The 15,713-nt window shown below is 58.7% G+C and overlaps 1 protein-coding gene across 4 annotated transcripts in view; it reads right to left on the bottom strand.

The window, feature by feature from the left end:
• WT1 (WT1 transcription factor) overlaps positions 1 to 10,314 on the bottom strand; it is a 49,034-nt gene extending 38,720 nt beyond the window's left edge. For 3 of the 4 annotated variants that reach the window (XM_029060791.1, XM_029060790.1, XM_029060792.1), the window contains exons 1-3: positions 9,425 to 9,938; positions 2,675 to 2,797; positions 1,789 to 1,891 (exon numbers count right to left, since the gene is read on the bottom strand). In XM_029060791.1, the coding sequence (XP_028916624.1) occupies positions 1,789 to 1,891; positions 2,675 to 2,797; positions 9,425 to 9,923 (725 nt within the window). In that variant the 5' untranslated portion in view covers positions 9,924 to 9,938. Of the gene's footprint in view, positions 1 to 1,788; positions 1,892 to 2,674; positions 2,798 to 9,424 lie in introns of all 4 variants that reach the window. The other variant, XM_029060793.2, reaches the window with a different exon arrangement.
• Between the last annotated feature and the right edge of the window lie 5,399 nt (positions 10,315 to 15,713).

Below are 15,713 nucleotides of genomic sequence, written 5' to 3'. Positions count from 1 at the left end.
GTTCGCTTGGAGGAGCCCCACTCCAGACCCCCGAGGGCGCGGACGCCGGATGGAGGGACCCAAACTTTGCGCGCCCCCCGCCTCTGGCTCCCACCTGAGGGTCCCCCCGCCCCCCAGCCCAGCCCAGGCCGGCCTGGCCGGCGGCTTTCCTTCCGTCATGACCTCACCGCCTCCTTCCCTTGGCGTCATCCGGGGGAGGGAGGGTCGGGGCTGGGGCCGGGGGGAGGTCAGTGCCGGTTCCTAAGCAGCCCTATCCGGGCGAGGGCGGCGCCGCCCAACAGCTCCAGAAGCTGCAGAATCAATCGAGGGAGGAGGAGGGAGGAGGAAGGTTGGGGGTTGGGGGGGACCCGCTCTGCCGGATCCCAAGGGGAAAGGGAAAGAGCTCGGGTTGACCCCGGCCTTCCCGGTGTCGGCCTCCCCGACGGGCCGGGAGGACCAGACCCGGGACGGGGGGCTGGCTGTCCCATCTGCAGGAGACTCCGGGGTGGGTCTCCTTCGGGGGGGTGACCCCAAGAGAGTGGCGAGCAGTGGTCCTCCGAAGGTGGCCCCCAGGGTGGACGAGGGGGATGGAGGATAGCGGTATGGCCCGCGGGGGCAGGGAGAGGCCGGGGTAAAGGGATGTGAAATCGTCAATCCTATCATCATCATAATAATAATGGTATTTGTTAAGCGCCTATTATGTGTCGGGCACTGTCCTAAGAGCTGGGGTTGATGCTAGATAACTGGGTTGGACTCGGCCCCCGTCCGACATAGGGCTCCCAGTCTTATTCCCCATTTTACAGATGAGGGAACTGAGGCCCAGAGAAGCGAAGTGAGTTACTCGAGGTCACACAGCAGACAAGTGGCGGAGCGAGAGCTAGAACCCATGACCTTGTGATTGGCAGGTTCGCGGTCTATCCACTAGGCCAGGCTGCTTCTCCTCGAGCCCCTCTGGCTTGTGCCCTCATGCGAGTCGAAATACACACGGGATGGGCCCACTCCTAAAGACACACGGGCTGGGCCCCCTACCCGACCACGCGCAACATTTCGCACTCACCCACAGTCATGTAGGGCGGCCCGGGAACAAGGCAACATCATAAAAGCGTGAACATTGCCTAGCCTGGATCAACGGCCGAGTCCACCCCGCGGCCCAGAACCCTCGGAGGAGCCGGGTGGTGGTTGCCCAACCGCACACCCACCCTCGCGGTGAGAAAACTGACCACCCGACCCCCTAACTTTCTCCTCCTAATTTGCCCTCTAATACTGTAGTGGGCTGTCTAATGGTGATAGCCATTATTGACCTTGAATCTATACCTCTCTTTGAATCTCTCGTCGCAGCCTCTGTTGCCGAACTGTACTTTCCAAGCGCTTAGTACAGTGCTCTGCACACAGTACACGTTCAATAAATACGATTGAAGGAATAACCGTCGGCACAGCGATGCTAGCACACGCAGCCCCCTTCGAATCATCGAGGCAGCCCCCTCCTCCCCGCAAACCGCAGCCCCCACTCACTTCGGCGACCTTGGAGGTGGCCAGTCCTTGCCCTAGACGGTGGAGCAGGGAGGGGGGCAGTAGGCAGTCTGGACCCATTGGCCATTGGGCCTGTTTTCCGGACTGAGCCGCTCCATCTTCCCGAGCAACAGCAGAGAGCCCCTCGCCCAGCTGAGCCCCTTCCCCTGCTTTAGGGCAGGACCCAGGACCCCGGACAGGGTGCAGGGCCGGAGCGCTTCGGCGGAGGAGGGAAAATGGGGAGGGGGAAAACGGCGAGGGGCTGGTGGGGGCAGGAGAGGGTGCAGAGGGGCAACCTACCTGTTGTAAGGAGTCCTGAGCAGCAGAGCCTGGCTACCTGTGCAACTGTCCGTGGGCGTGTGGCAGCCGTATACCGGGGGAGGCACCGAGTACTGCTGCTCACCTGTGGAGAGAGGGGAAGGGGTCCGCCTCAGTGTGGGGGTCCAACATAGTGAACGGGGGTGGGGGTCATAGCAACGGAATGGGGGGAGGGGGCAAGCTTTGGGAGCTCTACATTCATTCATTCATTCAATCGCATTTATTGAGCGCTGACTGTGTGCAGAGCACCGTACTAAGCGCTTGGAAAGTCCAATTCGGCACCCGGGGCCAGAAGGGCCGGGGGCGGGGCTGGAGTCAGATCGCTTCTCGCTCTGAGTGGGATTTGGGCTAAGGGTCCCCGGCCGTAGAGATAATAGTAATAATAATAATGGTATTCGTTAAGCGCTTACTTAAGCGCTGGGGTAGATACGAGGTCATCAGGTGGTCCCATACGGAGCTCACAGTCTTTAACCCCATTTTCCCGAAGAGGTCACTGAGGCACAGAAAAAGTTCAGTGGCTTGGCCTAGGTGACACAGAGGACAGGTGGCGGAGCCGGGATGAGAACGCAAATCCTCTGACTCCCAAAGCCGGGGTCTTTCCACTAATAATAATAATAATAATGTTGGTATTTGTTAAGCGCTTACTACGTGCGGAGCACTAAGAGCAGGGGAATGAGGTTGTCCAACGTGAGGCTCACAGTCTTCATCCCCATTTTACAGATGAGGGAACTGAGGCCCAGAGAAGTGAAGTGACTTGCCCACAGTCACACAGCTGACAAGGGGCAGAGTCGGGACTAAGCCACGCTGCTTCTCGATCCCCCTGCGGCTCCCGGGGCGGGGAGGGGCCCGGGGTCGCCCTCGCCCTTACCTAGCGATCCCTGCTGCCCGATGGGGTCCTCGTGTTTGAAAGAGTGGTTGGGAAACTGCGCGGCGTGGTGCGAGGGAGTGTGTCCGTAGCTGGGCGTCCCGTCAAAGGTGACCGTGCTGTAGCCTGCAGTGGACCGGAGTGAGGGGGGAGATGGACGGGGAGAGAGGTTCTTGTTAAAGGGGGCGATGGACCCCAGCCCCCCGCCCTACCCGGGCCACGGCTGTTCCCACGCCGCATCCTCTCCCTGCCCCGCGGCCCAAGGCCCCGCACCGGTCCTAGACCCCCTCGACTGGGCCGACAGGGCCGAGGGGACTGGCTGTGGTCTTGCGGGGGGTACGGGAGAAGAGGCCTGGCTGTCCAGTTTTCCCAGTTGAAGTACGAGCCATGCCCTGTTCCTTGGGTTTGCGAATGGCTTCACCGCGCCCCGGGCCAACCCTAAGGCGAGGGCGACCAAAAAACCACAGTAGTCGCCGCCGCTACCTCCTTCTCTTTCCTCTCTTCCATCACCTCCTCCTCTTCCTCTCCCCCCTCCACGCCCTCACCCCTTGTCCTCCTCCATTTCTTCTTCCCGCCCCCTCCTCTTCTGAGCACCAGGAAAGTTTTCCCCTTTTTCCCCGGAATAAATGGACGGCGGATGCGCCGGGAGAGCCCGGAGAGTCAAGCCGCCCATCCCCGCTGCTGCCCCCCGTGGGTCCCATGGCGGTTTTCCTGAAAGGGTTTGATGGGAAGAAGGGGAAATAAATCGTCTGGGCTCATCCGGCCTCTCCCTCCTCTCCTTCCCCCGAGAAAGTAGTGGCGCTCCCACCCTCTGGACCACACTGGGCCAGGCGCTGCCCAGGTTCTCTGGACCTCCGAGCAAGGCTAAAACTGTGAGCCCGTTTTGGGCAGGGAATGTGTTTGATGTTGTATTGTATTCTCCCAAGCGCCTAGTGCAGCGCTTTGCACACAGTAAGCGCTCCATAAATACGATAATAATAATAATAATGCGGGGACCGACGAGGTTTCGGCAACTGAATCTCTGTGGGCACAGCGTTCTGCACTCGGTAAGCGCTCAGTAAATGCCGTTGATTGACTGAGTGGCTAAAGAATGGGGAGGTCCGGGCTCAGGAGAAAGCCCTTCCTGGGTTTCTCCCAACTGTGTCGCGACACAGATTCCTGGAGGCTTCTCCTCGCCATCACCCGTCCATCTCTTCCCCTCTCCTCCCTTGTTTTCAGATTCATTCTCGGCGGTAAATGCGGGGAAACACAACGATGAGGACTCTGCTTCTAACCCTTCCACTGTGCCTCGTTCTCGCTTGTCCCGCCGTCGACCCCTGGCCCACGTCCTACCTCTGACCTGGAATGCCCGCGCCCGTCACATCTGCCAAACTAACACGTTTCCCCCCTTCAAAGCCCTACTGAGAGCCCACCTCCTCCAGGAGGCCTTCCCAAACCAAGCCCCCCTTTCCTCTGTTCCTCCTCCCGTCCCCATCACTCCGACTCCCTCCCTCCGCTCTAACCCCCTCCCCGCCCCATAGCACTTCTGTACCTATGTATATATTTATTATTCTATTTATTTTATCAACGATGCGCATGTATCTATAATTCTATGTATTTATATTGATGCTATTGATGCCTGTCTACTTCTTTCGTTTTTTTTTTTTGTCTGTCTCCCCCGCTTCTAGACTGTGAGCCCGTTGTTGGGTAGGGATTGTCTCTATCGGTTGCCGAAGTGTACTTTCCAAGCGCTTAGTACAGTGCCGTGCACACAGTGAGCGCTCAATAAATACGATAGAATGAATGAATGACGGATCCGCCCCGGGACAGACCGCCCCGCCTAAGAAGCCGCTCGGACGGGACACGGAACCGGTGGCTTAATTCCCTTGGGCCGCTCCCGCGCCGTCACCTGGATGTGGCGCTCAGGAAAATCCCGACGGAGACCGACCCTGTCTCTGCATTCCCGGGCTGCGGGTGACTGTGTTGATCCGTTTCCCTTCGGGGGTAATCACAGGTGCCCGAGGAGACCTCCCCCTGTTCGATGACTTGCCACTGAAAGACGGGGGTCTCCTCCGCCCCAGAGGGGCCGAGAGAATTCAGGCAAAACGAAAACTACGCATCTGCCTTTAATCAACCGGTTAACTGATGCCAAGCGCGGGGCTTCCCCTGAATTGCACCCACTGTTCATTTGACTTTGTTCAGGGAGACGCGGGTCTGTCCATATCCTATTGAAACTCCGTGGGGGAGGGCGAGTCTTCCTGGAAAAGGCTGGACTTGGGGGGTACTGGAAGGGTGGGAATACTATTTGAGTCGGGAAGGGTTGGGGGGGGGGTTGTCCTGTGCTCTCTGAGGGGACCCCACGTACCGTGGGAGGGGAAGGGGAGTCCGGGATTGCTAAGGACTCCTCGTTTCCTTCCCTCTCTTTTCCTTCCTCCAGCTCCCCGCCCGCACCAGGCCTCTCGCCCCTCCTTCATCGATCCCCTGCAAGGACCCTCGGCTGCTCATCGCGGGATAGCTTCGTCCGAACCCACCTCTGTTTCCTCCAGATCGTTCTCCAGAACCTTCTCTCCATCCCTTTCGCCATTGCCTCCAGATCCCTTTCCGATCGATTCCCCCCGGGCTCTCTCACTTCTCCATCTTTTCCAGATCCCTCTCCCCTCCTCTTCCTCTCCGACCTCAGGACCCCGCCGATGGCAGAATCATCTCCGACCCCCCGACATGGGGGGCTTAGCCTTCAGGGAACTTTCCTAGGGAAAGGGGAGTCTCTGCCACGAGGTCTCAGTCGAGCCGGAGGCTACTTGCCCTGGGAGGGGGTCTGGGGGCGGTGGGAAAGGGAAGAGAAGCCCAGGTTGGTCCCGGTCTGCCCGAAAGAGTAAACTCGTTTAGGACAGGGATCCAGTCGACCGATTTGTTGCATCCTACTCTCTCAACTCTTAGTACAGTGTTCTGCCCACAGTAAGCTCTCAGTAAATACAAGAAAGCGCTCCAGACTGTGGCCCCGTTGTCGGCAGGAAATGTCGCTCTTTATTGTTGCATCGTACTTTCCCAAGCGCTTAGTACAGTGCTCTGCACACAGTAAGCGCTTAATAAATACGATTGAATGAATGAATGAAATACCACTGATTGATCGATTGGAGCGTTGGCTTTCCCACTGGGTTCTCGGGTCAGTCCCTAGACCGAGTCCCGGAGGCGAAGCCTGCCTGCTAGGAGAGTTAACGGGGGCAGGGGCCCGGACAGGGCTCCTAGGCCCCCAATAATCCCCCCACCTCGCCCCGTTTAAATGAAAACAAGAAAAACGAATCTGTGGGTTCACCCCTAACCGTTCTTGATTGCCCGCGGGCGGCCGCAACCGAGTTTCTGGGTTTCAGCAGAGAAAAGAGGAGGCAGGGGTTGGCACCGAGGGTCATCCCCTTGGCCAGCCTCGGGTACAGGGGCTCAAGGTTCCCGGTCAGAAAGCCCGCGACCCCCTCGGTTCTGCCCCCTTTTCCGACCCAACAACAAGAGCGCAGGGTCCTTGACCCCTGGGAAGTGGGAGGCAGAAACGGTTGAACAACCGAGGGCCAGTTGGTCAGTCGGTCAGTGTCAGACTCGCTTCTTGAGGAAGGTGGGTTCCCCCGGAGGGGTGGGCCGGGGGCATTTCGAGGCCACACTTATACTCCACGGGAACTCATAAAAGCAAACAGGCACCCATACGCAGACAGGCAGACAAGCTCGCACACCGGTTTTAACCCATTTTATCCAATATTTTGTAGGGGCGGTGGGCCACACAGGGAAAGAGAGTTCCAGGGTTCCCTTCCTCGTGTCAGCTGCAGAGTGGATCCCTGCTGGCCGGGGTCTGCGGGGTCTGCGGTAACCCCGAGGGGCTCGGGGGGGACAGTGGACGGAGGGGGATAGAGTGGGAGACTCCCCCGGGCTAAAAGCATTCTGAGCTTCCTGCAAAATCTGCTGCCGAGGGAAGTGACTTGTTGCTTCCCCTCCTGATCTCTGAGGCTTCCCCTGCTCATCACCGCCCTTCTCCCCGCCTTTCCTCCCACCGCATCCCACCCTTTCCTCCCCCCGACCTCCCAGGGCCGGGAGCTGAGCCCTGGGTTTTTGACTGAAGAATCCCCCGACCCCGGGGGGTGTAGATCCTTTACGGGGGGTGAGGGGGAGGAAAGGAGGGGAGACGGGCCTTTTACTCTCCCTGGGGACTAAACCCGCGAGGGCAGAGGATCCACACGGAGCGGCCCGACCCTTCTCTGCGGGGTGGGAAAGAGGCCGGGGGGAGGGGGCTTGCTGGAGTCTCTCTGTTCCTTCCCCCGTTTCACTCCTCAGCCCCTCAGGGTGAACGCCTTGAAAGAAAACACACGCCCCTGAACAAACCCCCTCAGCCTGCTTTCGCTCAGCCCATCCCAGTCTCGGCACAGCCTCAGTTTTCCCTTCCCCTCTCCGTCGGGAATAAACAATCCCAGGTGTCTGGAGAGGCCTCTAGGTGAGGAGGGGAAGGATGGGAAAGGGCCGGGATGGTGTGGGGATTTGATTCCCCAAAGCACTGGGACCCAGGACCATGTCCTTCGGGACGACAGACTGTTACTTAGATTGTGATCCCCTTTGTGGGACAGGGACTGTGCCCCATCTGATGACCTCGTATGTACCCCAGTGCTCAGTACAGTGCTTGGCACATAGTCAGCTTCTTAACGAATACCATTATTATTATTATTACTGTGAGATGAGCCGGGGCTTCAGAAACGAGCTATTCCACGCACTGAGGTCCGGTCCATTTCGGTTTACGGTTGAGACTGGCGGCCCCCACTATCTGCACCAGGGTGGGATCCCCTCCCCGGCCCCCCAGTCCCAGATTGAGTCCCCCTCCCCGCCCCCGGCTTCTCTCCCCAGGATCCAAGCAACAAGCGAAATTCCAAAAAAGTTTCGCTCTCGGAAAAACAGTCCCCGTTTCTTACGCAAATCCTTTCCCGAGAGACGAATCGGACCAAACGAATTCTCGCTTTTCAGCAACACTGAACCAGAACTAGATTATTTCCCGAGATTTTCCCAAACGTCTTCCCCAGCACTCTACCCCGCCGCTCCCTCGGCCTAGAAATTGTCCCGCGTCTGCATGTGTCTGCTACGGGCGCGCGCATTCGGACACAAAACGTGTCGAAACCTAATCGAAACAAGCGGGAATTAGTCAATTCCTCGCAAACAGTGAGACTTTTCCTTACACAAATTTCTAAATAAAACCAAATCCACACGGTCTCTTCCTGTTAACCTCGGCCCTGCCCTAGGAGCGCTGAGGGTCGGGAAGCCCAGTAGTTTCCAGACCAGACCCTGCCTCGGAGAGAATGCGCCTTTTCCTCCAGGGTCTATGATAGTGCAGGGGCGGAGGGGGGCGCGGATCCCCGGCGGGGTAGAAGGGAAGAAGGTTATTCTATTTCGAAGCACAATTTCGAGAACTATTTCCAAGGATATCGATCAGCCACGGACCGTTCGGCGCCACCCCCATCGAGCCGGGAGCTACCGAGCTGAGGGAGAGCATCTCCAACTCCATCCTGGCTCTTGCCCACTCTGTCCAGACTCTGGCCTCACCGCCGGTTCTGTTCCAGATCTATTTCCACTCTGTCCCGAACGCTAGTTCTGTCTCGATACCCAGTTCTACGCCCCAGAATCTATCCATTCTCTCTCCATTCCAGCCCTCGGTTCTGTCCCGGGTCTATCTTCGCTCTGTCCCGGCCCCCAGTTTTGTCCTGGATCTGTTCTCAATCAAATCAGTGATATTTCTTGAGTGCTCACTATGTGCAGAGCACTGTTCTAAGCTCTTGGGAGAGGACATTACAGCAGCATTTTCCCTCTGTGTTCCGGCCCCCACTTCTGTCCCGGATCTATTTCCAGTCGGTCCCAGCCGCCGATTCTGTCCCGGATCTATTCCCATTCTTTCCCACCCGCCGATTCTGTCCCGGATCTCTTCTCTCTGTGTCCCAGGCCCCAGTTCAGCTGTGGATCTATTCCCTCTCTATCCCGGCCCCTCGTTTCTTCCTGGATCTATTTCCTCTCTGTCCCGTCCCCTCGTTCTGTCCTAGATTTATTCCCTCTCTCTCCCGGCCCCCGGTTTTGCCCCGGATCTAATTCCCTCTCTGTCCCGGCCCCTAGTTCTGTCCCAGATCTATTCTCCCTGTATCCCGGGCCTCAGTTTTGCCCCAGTCCGACCCGCGCTGGGCCGGCTCTGACTCCTCTCTGTCCCGCTGTTGGGTTCATTCTCTCATCCATTCCGTCGTATCTATCGAGCGCTGACGGTACTAAGGACTTGGGAGAGCACAGTACGCCCACAAACGGACGCATCCCCTGCCCTCAACGAGCTCCCCGTCCTGCCCGGTTCTACTCCCGCCCCGTCCCGGCTCTCCCTAGCTGGGCCTCGGGGCAGCCCGGTTTAGGAAGTCGAGGGGTTCCCAATTTGGGGCTCCTTTCTGCTCCTTCGGCGCGCTTCCCGAGAGGCCGGGGTGGACGGGGCTGGACGGGACTGACCGGGGCTGGGCGGGACTGGCCGGGACGGGCCGGGGCTGGGAGGGACTGGCCGGGACGGGCCGGGGCTGGACGGGACGGGCCGGGACGGGCCGGGGCTGGACGGGACGGGCCGGGACGGGCCGGGGCTGGACGGGACTGGCCGGGACTGAGCGGGGCCGGCCGGGGATGGGGACGGGGTGGTCCCAGTCCGTCTCCCGGCTCCTGCGGCCAGTTCGCCCCCCTCCCCCGGCCCGTCCAGCTCCCGGCCCGGGGGTCCCCGGCTAGGCGGGCCGGTACCTTGGTTGCGCAGGGCGGGAGGACTGTCCAGGCAGCTGGGCAGGTAGGGCGCGCTGGGGAACATCCTGGGCTGGGCGGCGGGCGGCTGGCTGGGCGGGGGCGGCCCGAAGGGACCGTAGCGGCAGGCCCCGGCCGTGCCGGTGAACTGGCCGGAGAAGTGGACGGTGAAGGCGCTCAGGCACTGCTCCTCGTGCGGCTCGGCGCCGCCCCAGCTCGGCTCCTGCTTGATGAAGGAGTGGGGCGGCGGGGGCGGCGGGGGCGGCGGGGGCGGCGGGGCGGCGGCCGGTCCCGCCGGGGGCGCCGGGGTCCCCAGGGGCCCGTAGGCCGGGGCGCCGGGGCCCGCGAAGTCCAGCACCGGGGCCCACTGGCCCGCGCCGCCCATGGTCAGGGCGCAGCCCCCGCCGCCCCCGCCGCCCGCCGGGCCCCCGCACACGGGCCCCCCGCCCAGGGCCGGCCCGGCGGGCAGCAGCGCGTTGAGGTCCCGCACGTCGGAGCCCATGGGCGGCTGCTCCCCGCCGCCGCCGGCCCCCCGGCCCCGCCGGCCCGCAGCCGCCGGCCCGGCCGGGGCCACCTTGCTCCAGGCGGACCCCGGGGCGCAGGCGGGGCCCGGCTCCGGCGGCGGCGGCAGCACGAAGTCCAGGGTCGCGGAGGACGAGGAGGACCAGGAGGACCAGGAGGACCGGGAGGACCAGGAGGACCAGGAGGACCAGGAGGAAGGGCGTGGGGTGGGGGAGGCCGCGGGCCCCGGAGGTCCTTCCCCCGCTGCCCGCCTGCCTGCCGGCCCCTGGCCTGCCCCAGGCTCAAATAAGAGGGTTGGGAGGCGGCGGCGGCGGCGGAGGAGGAGGAGGAGGAGCCAGGACCCGCCACCGCTCCCTTCACACCTCGGGCCGGTCCTGCCCGGCCCCCGGTCCGGCCCGGCCCCGTCCGGCCCGGCCCCGGAGCCCCTTGGCGGGGGAGGGGGCTGGGGGCGGGGCCGGAGGACGAGGAGGAGGAGGAGGAGGGGATGGAGGAGGAAGGAGGGGGATCCCCCGCGGACCCTCACCCACTCCGGGGAGGGCTGCGGCCAACGGGCAACTTTCCCCGGACGGCAGAAAGCCCAGCACCGGAGGGCGGGGAGGGGCCGGGCAGGCCCGGAGAGGCGCTCGGACGGACCGGACTCCGTTCCTCCAACCCCAGATGCAGTTTTTTGCCTTCCACTTTTGCTCCCCCAGCTTTCCCCTTGCAGGTTTGACCCCACAGTTTGGGTAATAATAACGTCGCTATCTGTTAAGCGCTTACTAGGCGCAGAGCGCTGTTCTAAGCGCTGGGGTGGATACGGGGTAATCGGGTTGCCCCACGTGGGGCGCACAGTCTCCATCCCCATTTGACAGATGAGGGAACTGAGGCGCAGAGACGTTAAGTGACTCGCCCACGGTCACACAGCTGACAAGTGGCAGAGCCAGGATTATGAGGTAACTGAGGCACAGAGAAGTTAAGTGACTCGCCCACGGTCACGCAGCTGACAAGTGGCGGAGCCAGCATTCGAACCCATGACCTCTGACTCCCAAGCCCGTGCTCTTTCCACTGAGCCGCGCTGCTTCTCTAGCCTTCGCCTTGCAGGTTTAGCCCCGAACTCATTTCGTTCCAGTTGGGTTCCCCCAAACCCCGCCCCTGCCTATCGCGACAGACGCGGAGCCCCCGCGACCCGGGGGTGCGGGGAGACGGGTCGGCGGGGAGGAAGGGGATGTGGAGGATGGGCAGGGTCGTCTTTAGTGCTTTGGCCTTAAAGTTCCCCCCTACACACACCTTTCCCCGTGGGGCCTTCTCTCTTGGCTCAGTGGCAAGAGCACGGACTTGGGAGTCAGAGGTCGTGGGTGCTAATCCCCGCCCCGCCGCTTGTCTGCTGGGTGACCTTGGGCAAGCCGTTTACCTTGTCCGGCCTCAGTTTCCTCATCTGTACAATAGGGATCAAGACGTGCGAGCCCCACGTGGGACAACCTGATTACCGTGCATCTACCCCGGGGCTTCCAAAGGTGCCCGGCACCTAGAAGGCGCTTAACAAGTGCCATTATTTATTATTATTATTATTATTCTCGCGCCGGGGAGGAATAGAATCGGTTTGAAAGGGGATGCCGAAGCCCCAAGAGAGATGGATGGAGACCCTCTGGCCTCTAGCTTCCCTCCGCTCTCCACCATCCTTCCCCTCTCTCCCAGGGCCGCTTCGGACCGAAATTACGCAGGGCGGGAAGACGAGAAGAGTCCTGGGAAAGCCCAGTTAGCTAGAGGATTTTTTTCCCCCAGCCTCCTGGCAGGGGAAAAAAAAAATAATTTGGGGTGGGAAGGAAGGAAGGAGGAGGAGGAGATGTGGCCCTGCCCTACCTTCTGTAGACCCTGCCCGATCCTGTCCCTGACCCCGCCTCCTTGCCCCGGCTAATAATTATATTCATTCAATGGTATTTATTGAACGCTTACTATGTGCAGAGCACTGTACTAAGCATTTGGAATGTACAATTCGGCAACAGAGACAATCCCTGCCCAATAACGGGCTCACAGTCTAACCAATAATGATGGTATTTGTTAGGCGCTTACTAGGCGCCCGGCACTGTTCTAAGCGCTGGGGTAGATACAAAGCGATCAGGTCGGACACGATCCCTGTCTCCCACGAGGCTCGCACTCTTTCTTAATCCCCCTTTTAGAGACGAAGTACCTGCGGCCCAGAGAAGTGCAGCGACTTGCTCAAGGTCACACAGCCGACAAGTGGCGGAGCCGGGATTAGAACCCACGACCTCTGACTCCCAAGCCAGCCGCTTCCCTCTGAGCTACGAAAGGCGGGTTCGTCGAGTCCGTGTCTGGCCGTAGCTGGGTTTTCGAGGGTCCGAGCGGGGAGACTTAGATTTCCTTGGGTGGGAGGCCATGGGGGCTACTTCTCCAAGCCTTCCCGGGCTCCAAGGGCTGGGGGTGGGAAGAAAACGGACGAGGAGGCCCCGGGGAGGCGGAACGAGAATCCCGGGGGGATTCATTCATTCAATCGTATTTATCGAGCGCTTCCTGTGTGCAGAGCACTGTGCTAAGCGCTTGGAATAATAATGATGGCATTTGTTAAGTGCTTACTATGCAGTTCTAAGCACTGGGGTCGATACAAGGTCATCAGGTCCGTCCTACCTGCGGCTCACAGTCTGAATCCCCATTTTACAGATGAGGGAACTGAGGGCCAGAAAAGGGAAGCGACTGGCCCAAAGTCACACAGCTGATAAGTGGTGGAGCCGGGATTAGAACCCACGACCTCCGACTCCCAAGCCCGTGCTCTTTCCACTAAGCCATGCTGCTTCTCTTAATGTACAATTCGGCAACAGATAGAGACAACCCCTGCCAAACAACAACGGGCTCACAGTCTAAAAGGGAGATCTCGGGCCTTGGGCGAGCAAAGACTGGCCAGGTGGGGAAGGACCTCAGAACCGAAGCAGCCTCAACTGCGACAAGGGCCGACCCCACCGGGTTAACTTTTTAGGCGCAGTCATTTACCGGCTCGTTTTGGCTTTCTCCATTTTTTGCAAAAACGATCTCCGGGCACCCGGGCTCCGGAGAGGAGAGTCAGATGTGTGTGCGCTCCTCTAGGTATAGAAATACACGCTGACTTCACGCACGAACCCGAATACACCCATAAAGAGACAGTCACGCAAACACATATATGAGGTGCATATTCACACCCTAAAAGGACACGTAAAAATGGGTGTGTGCTTGTGCCCTCACACAAACACACACCCCTCTGCCTATCTGGGCTGCTCTGAAGGGCACACGAGTGTGTTTCGCCGGCCGGAACGTAGAGACCAGATCTCCTCGTTGCAATGACATCCCCTTTATCCCACCCAATTCACAAGCCCCGGGATAACGGGAATTCAGGCTCCGAATCCCCTACCTGTTTATGCGCGTGAGTTTGGGGAGGGGTGATGTGTGAACGAGTTTGCGTGTGTGTGTGTGTTTTGGGGTGTGCGTGAGTTTAGGGGTGTATGTGTGTGTGTGTGTGTGTGTTGGGGGGGTGTTTATGTGTCCGTGTATTTGGGGGTCTACGCGTTCGTGCTTGTGCGTGTGAGTACCCACTATATTCCACCGGATTTCTGTAAATGAAATCCTTACACGAGATGCTCGTACCAGCCTCAAACACCGCACCCTGTGCCAAGCACTCAGTTCCCTCCCGCGTCGGAACCATTTCAGCACAGCCTCCCTCCTCTCCAGGCTCCTCCCGGTGAATTTTCCCGCGGCGGGGAGCCTCCCCGTTCCTTCCCCACCCGGACGGGCTTGGGAATTGGAAGTCCCTCGGTGTCGGTTGGCTTTCCCGAACGGGCCGGGAGCCCTGCTCCCAGCGTGGGACGGGGGATGGGGACGTGGGGACCATCCCCCTTTCCCCCCATTCCCTCCAGGAAGAGCTCCCCCTCCTCGGGGGGGCAGGGACTGGGCGGGACAGAATCCGGGTGGCTTTTTTTCCTAATAATCCGGGGACACAGGAGGTGGAACAGCGACCGGTCCTCCCTCCCTTCCCCCCTCCCCCCACGACCCCCAAGACCCACACTCACACCTCGGACCCCGGGGGAAAGGGAGGGGAGGGGATAAGAGGAGGGGGTCTCCCCAGAATTAGGACCCCCATGCCCTCCGCTTTTCCCCCCTTCCCCTCAAAGGACAATCTGAGCCCGTTGTCGGGCAGAGATTGTCTCCATCTGTTGCCGAAATGTCCATCCCAAGCGCTTAGCACAGTGTTCTGCACACAGGAAGCGCTCAATAAATACGTTTGAGTGAATGAATGAATCCGCTGAAAATATCAAAAGGCTCAAATGTCACATACTCGCTCGGAAATACCCGCTCCCCGCAACACACACACACCCACACACCCACACATCCTGCACCCACACAACCCCAGCGTCGCCCGCAGGGTGGGAGCCCTGGCTCTCCCGCACTTCGGGTCCGGGGTAGCAATCGGGCCCGAGGAGAAGCTCCGCATCAAAGCCTTCGGTGGAGTTGCGCGCTATTATTTTACCGTAAATCTTTTAAATTCTGGAACTAATTACCTAGAGGATATGTCTCAATTTGTTCTGCATTAATGCCACATTGGGGATGGAGCCGGGGCCACAACCAGAGCAGAATCTCGAGTCCACCAAATTGATGAGCTGAGAGTTGCTCCAGCCCCGAGCCCGCCATCTGGAATTCCTGTCTGAGGTTACAGCTACAACTCTTGACCCCTCATTCAACTTTGCAACGAACCAAGAAAAAAAAAAAAGCCACTCATTCTGCACCTGTAAAAGAAAAAAAAAAAGACCAAAACCCACACAATCTCTCAATCTTTCTCATCTCAGAAAATTCTTTCCAAATGGGTTTTTAAAAATTGGTTCTTTTGGAAGTGTGTGTGTGTGTGTGTGTGTGTGTGTGTGTATGTGTGCGCGCGGTACTAATGGAAATCTTTCCCAGACTGTATTTTTCTCTCTTCTTCTCTCCCTTCATCCGCTGAACCGATTTACAGGGATGCTAGGTTCTCCCTGAATTGGGTTGAATTATGACGAGCTCGGAGCTATTCACCCGTCTACTAGTTTTGCTGGGTTTCTGTCCCCTGTTTAAAGCCCCCAAGGGAAAAGATTTCAATTTGTCTAATCCCACTGTCCGTCCCACTTGGCAGAAGAAAACCTTTCCTTTTCCATAGCTGCCGCGGATGGCTTGAAGGGAACACGGATCTGCAGGATTCTGCACACAGTAAGCTCTCAATAAATACGATTGAATGAATGAATGAATGAATGAATGAATGAATGAATGAATGAATGACCTGATCGTTTTCTCCTTTCCGAGGGAGCTTCTTCTCCCGTCCCCTTGTAGCCCTCATAGAAAGTGAAGTCTCCGGCAGAGCAGGGAGAATCTAGGAGAACTATTAGTTTAGTGCTTAGACACAATACGAAGTTAACTCACTCAAACTTAATAAGCCATAAAACATTCCAGTGAAGTCAATCCTTCGCCAAGGTTCTGGTGTATTAAAGTTTATATGAAACAAGGTATCGGGACTATCTTTCAAACTGGCTATTGGAACATTGCAAAAGCCTTCAAAAATTGGGTGGGGATAGTTTACAATGGGAAACACTTCTCTATGGAGTATCACATTAAAATTCTGGCAGCTTGAAGTGTGAGGGGAAGATGAAGACATTGCCATTTGGGTTGGGGATTTTATGTCGAAAATTCTTGGGAAAAGGACCAAGCAGATATTTCTTCATTAAATAGTCTTTGAAAACAATAAAAAATAAAAAAACCCCAAAGGAACAACTTTCTGCAGAATGCA

This window comes from Ornithorhynchus anatinus, chromosome 3 (assembly GCF_004115215.2).
Source record: "Ornithorhynchus anatinus isolate Pmale09 chromosome 3, mOrnAna1.pri.v4, whole genome shotgun sequence".
In the NCBI taxonomy this organism is placed as follows: Eukaryota; Metazoa; Chordata; class Mammalia; order Monotremata; family Ornithorhynchidae; genus Ornithorhynchus; species Ornithorhynchus anatinus.
This window is presented reverse-complemented; position numbering and strand designations above follow the sequence as displayed.